This window comes from Pistacia vera, unplaced genomic scaffold (assembly GCF_008641045.1).
Source record: "Pistacia vera cultivar Batoury unplaced genomic scaffold, PisVer_v2 Contig859, whole genome shotgun sequence".
In the NCBI taxonomy this organism is placed as follows: domain Eukaryota; kingdom Viridiplantae; phylum Streptophyta; class Magnoliopsida; order Sapindales; family Anacardiaceae; genus Pistacia; species Pistacia vera.
In genome coordinates this window covers 545,463-553,434 of record NW_022196733.1, presented here as the reverse complement: position 1 = coordinate 553,434, position 7,972 = coordinate 545,463, and the positions used below count along the sequence as shown (strand labels likewise).

The 7,972-nt window shown below is 33.4% G+C and overlaps 1 protein-coding gene across 1 annotated transcript; it reads right to left on the bottom strand.

Annotated features, from left to right (window-relative positions):
• Positions 1 to 1,102: 1,102 nt before the first annotated feature.
• LOC116118770 lies at positions 1,103 to 2,706 on the bottom strand. Its single transcript, XM_031404743.1, has 3 exons — positions 2,376 to 2,706; positions 2,010 to 2,215; positions 1,103 to 1,315 (listed from the first exon to the last, which is right to left on the bottom strand). The coding sequence occupies exons 1-3, from the start codon at positions 2,704 to 2,706 to the stop codon at positions 1,103 to 1,105; spliced, it is 750 nt and encodes a 249-aa protein (XP_031260603.1).
• Positions 2,707 to 7,972: the final 5,266 nt, after the last annotated feature.

Genomic DNA, 7,972 nt, shown 5'->3' with positions numbered 1-7,972 from the left:
ATCGGTACGGCACTGAGTGGGGCCTGATCTAAGTCGTTGAACTTGTGGAAGAAGGCCATCTCAGGTTGCTTGTGCTACCCTTAGAGACATGTGCTACGACTTCTTTGCAGGTCAATTAGCTCGACCAAACATCATTTGGGACAAGTTAAGTAGCGGTATAATCATGAAGTTCTCAAGGTTCAATCCTTAGACCTTAAAAATTGGAGGACTTCTGTTATGCATGAAAAGTTAGGGCTAACGTGGACTCTCGTCAGCAAGAGCCAATCAAGATTCAATAAGGTTTTGTGCCGTCAAGGCGCTGCCACGTCGCGTAGTGACAAAAGAGGTATGGTTCTTGTCAATGCAGTAGGTGAGTGGCAGACTTGCGAGTAGTTAGGGATTATCCACCTACCCAAGCCCTACGCAATTTGAGGATATTTCTTGTGCAGATAACCAATGTGATGCAAAGAAGGATTTGCCCGGCACTTACTCACTTGCAGCCTTGTAATCATTACCTTGAACTCTCCTACTATAAATAGAGGACACCCCTCTCATTTACAGGATTGGTTGATCTTAGTCTAAAACAGTTTATACACACACACATACACACATTCTCTCTCTCTCTCTCTCTCTGTGTATTCCCTCTAGATTGTAACTCAGCTCGCCGCACGCGACCTGATTTTACCTATCTATTAATACAATCAGTGGCGAAGCTAGGATTTTTGCCCGGGGGGGCCTCCACGGCTCCGCCATTGTTTGCCAAACAACTAGTGAAAACTTTAAAAAAACCACCAAACCTTAAGCAAAAGAGTTTACAACAACCACAATCCACCAAAAATATTCCACACAAATTTAGAGGTCAATCACAACTCTAACACAAGTAAAATACATAAAAGTTTACAAAGAGATAGATTAAAATCACTAGAGAAGTAGTCAAACTTCATGTTGTATAACTCCAAATCCAGACGTTAATATCAAAACTCAACCGTCTAGATTAAAGATCCACACATCCTCTGTGTATTGACCAAAAAATCAAGTTAGAATGGTATACCTGAAGATTTGAATATATGAATATTGATTGTTTAAATATGAAAGCAAGTTAGAATGGTATACCTGAAGATCTTCAATTTAACACGATTTTCCGCTTCGATATATTCTGCAAGTGTTCAATGATATCTTCATTTTCAATTGTAGCAAAAAATTCCTTTTCAATGTAAACAACCAAGCAATTGTTCATCCAGTCGTCTCCTATTCGATTACGAAAACTATTTTTCACAAGATTCATTGTAGAGAACACCCTTTCAACTGTTGCAGTAGCCACAGGCAAATCCAATTGCTAATTTAATAAGCAAGAAAACTTTGTTGTAAGCAACATTCTTCTTAAACTCAACCATTTTTTTAGCAAGGTCGGTAATCCCTTTGACATGAGTGAAATTGGCATTAGTGCTAACATCCTCATAATAGTTTGAGCAACCAAATGTCCTGTTGAGGAAAATCGGCAGGATAGAACTTTGCAAATTCAAGTAATCTATCTTTGTTAAATGCAACAAAAGAGTTACTTGGATCAAGAGATGCCATACATTGAAGAAACCTCATATTTACTTCATCAAAACGATTATTGAGTTCTTCTTGAATGTTATCTAAAATTGTATACATCAATTCCACCTTAAAATGATGTTTATTAGTAATTGGCGCAATCCCCCATTTTGTCCTTCAAAGTTATCTTCCATATTCTCCAAGATTGGTATGTCATTATCTTTGCACATTTCAGAAGTTTCTTTTAATAATATGCCGAAGCAAGTGTCTTCATTTCTTATTTTATGCAATTGACGCTGCAAAATTTGTACAAATTGTATAGCATTAGGAAGATCTTGATCTTTTCTTTGTAATGCTTGTGACAGTTCATTTGTGATTCCCAATACTCTTTTCATTAAGAATAACAAAAAGACAAATTCAAAATTCTCCATGATTCGTAATAAACTTCTTGCTTGACTTTTGTTTTGCCAATCGTCTCCTTCAATCTCAATCACCATATGCACATCAACAACAGAAGAAAATAAATTTATGACACTATGAATTGTCCCTATGTGTGAACCCCAACGTGTATCTCCTGGTCGTTTAATGGTGCATTTTTGATTCAAACCTCGTCCCATATGAAGATCACCATTAGAAATCAAAGATATCACATTTTCATATTGTTTATCACGTAGAAAATCTCTGTGCTTACAAGATGCCGCTATAGTGTTTGATAAAATAGAAAGAGATTGAAAAAATTCACCCAATGCCGAATGGTTACTTACAACTTAGCGCCAGTTAGAGTTGATGAGAGAAATAATGAATGTAGAAAGCTGATTTATTTTCTCTCAATATCAAAGTCTTCAAACCATTGAACTCACCTCTCATATTGCTTGCTCCATCGTAACCTTGCCCCCATAAACTTGTCAAACTCAATCCATGCTTTACAAAAAAGAAATCTATTGCAATTTTCAAAGACTTTGCAGAAGTCTTCTTAACATGCACAACCCCGATAAAACGTTCAATAACAGAACCTATTTTGTCCACATAGCGAAAAATAATAGCCATTTGTTCTTTCACTGCCACATCATGAGATTCATCAACTAGTAAAGAGCACGGTTGTTTATCTCTCACAATTTCTGCAATAATTTTCTTGGTCATCAAATAAGCACAAACACTAGTTAATTCCCTTTGGACATTGGGGACCGCCATTTGAAGGTTTTTCGGAGCATTTTCTAGCACAACTTTTTTTATGTCGTCATTATGATTGGATAAAAACTTCAATAGTTCCATAAAGTTACCTTGATTTTCAGATTCAACCGACTCGTGATGACCATGAAATGCCAATCCTTGATGTAAAAGAATTCTAATGCAATCAATTGATGCATTCAAGCGAATGCGATAGTCCAATTTGACCTTTTTCAACACGCAAGCAAGATTTACATCGATGTGTTGCCTTTGGTTTATCAAATCAACACACTTGGCATGACATTGGTTATGAGTACTAGAATGATCTCCAACATGTTTTTTCACTTTCACTTTATCTTTCCAATTATTAAATCCCTTACTCACAAAAACTTCACCACCTGCTTGGTCACCATAATCAGTTTTGAAAAGATAACAATTTAAACAAAAGATGCAATCTTTTGCCACACTATATTACATCCAACTTGGACCTTCTTTGTACCACTCTGGTGTAAACCTACGCTTTTTATCTCCGAAAAGAGTGAAAGGAAATTTATGATCTTTAGGTTGGCAAAGACCTTTCAACAAGTGTGCTGTTCCAACTTCCTCCTTTTGCTTGTCAGTACAACAAATCTCGTTAAATGGTGTTGTTGTTGCTGATGTGGGGCTTCTTCTTCTAATAGGATTTGATTAACCTCAATATCAGTAGAGTCTCCATCAACAATTTCTGCTGGAATTTTCTTTAATCTCTTGAAATAATTGGATATCATAGCTATCAAATAAAAAAAAGATAATATGATACATGTAAAGAAAGACCGATGAAACTTTAATTAATAAAATTACAAGGACTGACTTATCACGTTTTTAGATGTAACAATTAGATCTAATTAAAAGATTTTTTTAGCAATTAATTAATCATTTTATTGTGTTAATTTTCTTATATTTAAAATCATTTTAGTGAAATTTAAAAACTTATATAATTTGCTAATCAATTTTTTGACTTATTTAAATTATTAGCATAGATAAACTAGATTTAATTTAATTACTATTAGAGCATACTTAGTCAACTAATCACATTATAAAATAATAAAAATATCATTATTAATATATTAATGATTGGTGTAAATCAAGTTGTCCTCTAATTATATAAAAAATTAATTTTATAAATGTATTTGTGATATCTAAAGTCACAAATTAATAATAATGTTTTCAACCAATCACAAAATCAAACAAACACAAAACAAACTCACAAGATTCATAATTTTTTTCATCAGAATAAAAAACCTCCATAAAAACAAATATAATTTAACCCTAAAATAAACTAAACTAAAATAAGTAATATACATACCTAAAACTGATAAAGCAAAAAATAGTCTTTAAAAGTTGTAACTTCAACCGAGCCAGTAAGACAAAGAGAAAGAGAGGCGCACTCACTAAATAAAATTAGGAATACAAAAGTTGTAGTCCTATGGAGATTGGCCGTATACGTCATATGTATAATATATTTATAATAATAAAACTAGTGGGCTAGCATAGCCGCAATATTTATGATGGGTGAGCCTGACATTGCTGCATTAACATATTATAGCAATTAATTTGATTATGACCATATATATTTGTGCCTTTTTTATATAAAAACAATTATAAATATTTGCAATGTTTTTTCAAAATCTGAGGCCTATCCTCAAGAATGCTGTATCTGCCCCTGAATACAATAACAGTGGACGTATGATTCACTTTTGAGCATCCGAACCACTTTAAATATCGCTTCCTATTTATTTTCTCATTTTATTTTTCCTTATCACACGTGATTTCTAAGTCTGCATAACACTTTACACGTGTGATTCATTGGTGTTAAAATCAAGTATCAATAATGACTATAGAGAGGGTTTACTGCGTGTGTGTGTGTGTATATATATATATATATATAAAGTTAGTGGAGGTACGTATAGCCGGAGATAGCAGCCTCTCCTCTCCTTCTACCAGCCTAATATTTCTTTGCCATCCCCAGTATCGCCGCTAGAAAATCGCCTTCCATCAACACACAGAACATGCTGCAAAATTCTGACATTCCGTCGCCAACAGAAGGTTATTATGTTAAAATTCCCGCCGTAATAATTCTAATTCGATGCAGAAATACGACATCGGAAGAGGACGCAACTGGCGTAGTAACAGTTATGCAGCGACATCGATTGGAGCCGCTCCTGGATACGATGCCGAGATGCATTGGATTCTCATTTTAATGTAAAAAGATGGACAGCCGAAGAATATATTAATTATGGGCAAAGATATTGTAATTGAATTTTTGTGCAGAAATTAAGGCCCTAATTAATCTTCCATTATAATAAAGAGAGAAGAAACTAGAAAGAGTATATATTGATATTCCCGCTAATGAGAAGTGTTATAAATATATAATTAAATAATAAATTAAAGAAAAAAGGGTTCATTAATAGACAAAGATTCTTTCGATAAAATAATGAATACAAAGTTGGTGTTTAATAAAAAAATGGTCAAGTTGGCAAGTTGCAGAGTGAGTGAATTGGCCTTTCATCTTTGAAGGAAAATGATTAAGTCACAAGAAAAAGATGCCAAATTTATAAACCGATAGACGTGGCATTATTATTATCATTGATTAATTATGAATTTTGTTTTAAAAAAACAGATAATGCCATATCTGTTTGATATAAATTCAGTATACTTATTCGATGACGATAGAATTACTCCGTCTTCATAAAGAGGCTAGTCGCTTTCCATAAACTTTATATAATTGTGAAGAAGATAGTGCTCTTCACGTGGTCTTGACTTGACAATCTAAAGTTTTCCACCAAATTTAAAGTTTTTTTTCTTTTAACATCAAGTCATGTTCCATATAAATCGATTCACATTCGTTCTTCTTCCACATAATTTTAAATATTGAATATTCTTGAATATTTTTATTTTTTTAAGTTTTTGACAACTCGATCTTTTCCTGGAAAATTCAACTATTCGCGCCCACTTATTTATCCAATCCCATTCTTGGATAAAGATGTTCCAACTAGATTATCATAGTTTTTACACCTTTCATTCATAATTAATTTCAAATTGTTGCTTTCAACACCTTCAACCGAAATACATATGATATGATTGAAGTTATTTATGGCGACAAGGATGCTTCTGCTAGTTCGCAAATTAATGCCGTGAATCGAATATTTACTCATTTTGTTGGAGTCTCATATGAATTAGACACGTTCAAGCTTACTAGTTTATAAGATGAGATAATTCTTCCATTCAACAAGACCTTATTGGGTAAAGAGTTAGATCCAACTTAAATTCTATCATGATATCAAATCCTAAGTTCAATTGAGCTAAATGTTTGACCAGCGGGTGAAGATTTAGAGTCGACAACTACCTCCAATAATATGCATGACCCAACATATGAGTTTGATCATGAGGGGAAGTATTGGAGTCTCACACCGACTAGGAACGCTTAAACCTACTAGTTTATAAGAAGAGATAATCCTCCCATTCAACAACTCTTTATTGGGTAAGGAGTTAGACACACTTTAAATTCTATCACATTTACTTATCTGCATAGTCAAACCTACTAGTTTATAAGAGAGGGTAATCCTCTCATTCAACAAAGTCTTATTGGGTAAGGAGGTAGACCCACTTTAAATTCTATCACATTTACTTATCTATGATTACGAGGGAAACAAGAAAATTAATATATACTTCATTCAAATTCTATTTAAAGATGAAGTTGATATGCCATTTAAAATAAGATAGTTGTAGTGTAGAAAATTATTGTAATGTGGAATGATTCTTCAAAGCTGAAATATCAAGAATAACACATTTATATATAGTCAAATTATGCTACTATTTTCTGAATGAGAAATATTAGATGTATAAAATTTCCTATAAAGAGTTTTGATATCAAGTGATGTGTCAGTTGTCCCACCACTAGTTTATAAAAGGAAAAAGAAGATTAATTAGAAACTAGTGGATGTGGCTGCCACGTCCCTTTGTACACACATGAATTATATAAACAGATAACATCAGCTTTGGTGTTCTCGATCTTTGGTTTTAAAATAATGTAGAGAAAGATGTGGCTAAATCTCATCCTTACATTAATATTCATATTTATATATACAGATAAAATAATGTAGAGAAAGATGTGGCTAACATACCCTTACCGATACGATCCAATCTCATCTCTCAAATTGAAAGCTCAACAACCTCACATGGAGGCGTTGATACTATACACATTCATCATCATCAAAACCCTAATCCAACTCTGCAACATATTCAGAGAGAGCTCCCGCATGAACTCTGATGCTCTATAACTGGGCCACACAACTCACCAATCAAAATCATGGGTTTGACCTTAATAATAATGCATGATTATGGTCTGACGTTGCCGATGATTTATGACGTGTACAGTTCTTGGAGTTTTCATAATGTTTTATTAATTTTGTGATAATGTGAAATACAGTTTGGGAAATATAACTAGATTATAACGATATTTTTTAACCTTAAACTGAAAAGTGGAATTTGGTGGCGGCCGGGAAGAACTAACTAGAAATAGGGTCAGGGGTGGGGCTGTTTATTTGTAGTCTTTTTGCGCCTCCCTAGAAATTCCACTCTTTACTTTTTTAGCGTAAATATTGTCATCTCTCTCTTTTTGTAGATTCTTCCCTCCGCAAATTCCACTCCAGCCCCACCTCACACTGTCTATTTTTCTCTAGGGGACCAATGCCAATAGATAGAGAAAGAATGGAAAAATCTATATATGAAATGAAAGTGGCACTTCATACTATAGTATCCACAAAGCAATTGGTGTTAATGAAATGCCTTTTACTATGAATTGGCAAAGAGATTTGGTATATAAAAGGGATCAAGTTGAACTAGATTGTCATTGGAATTGGAGAAAGAAATAAAAGCGCCATTTAGTGCAATCGAATTCTTAGATTTAAGCACAAAAGTCAAAAGCATAGATTCCGCTGAAAAAATATTGGATGGAGCTGAGTCAGCTGACTCGTAATATACTTCTTTGTTTAGTTTACAGTAGAAACTAAGGAAATTTGATTGTCATTAAAATATATCAAATTATATTCTTGCCTTTTTAACTTTACACTAACAAACAATTAATAATAATAAATCACTTAATTAGCTATTTAATTTCCAATTAAGATAATTAAGCGTGAATTAAACATTTCTGTACACATGCATTGGCCATTGACTCAAATGCCATTTCATTGTAATCGAAATTCCAACATTATACATGTGAAATCACGTGGCAGATCAGTCAAAACTA

Coding starts and splice junctions, on each gene's coding strand:
- LOC116118770 (XM_031404743.1), bottom strand. CDS start 2,706: ATGGCGGTCCCCAATGTCCAAAGGGAATTAACTAGTGTTTGTGCTTAT. Junction 2,216..2,375: donor TGGAGCAAGCAATATGAGAG/GTGAGTTCAATG, acceptor CAAACACTATAG/CGGCATCTTGTAAGCACAGA. Junction 1,316..2,009: donor CTGTTGTTGATGTGCATATG/GTGATTGAGATT, acceptor TTATTAAATTAG/CAATTGGATTTGCCTGTGGC.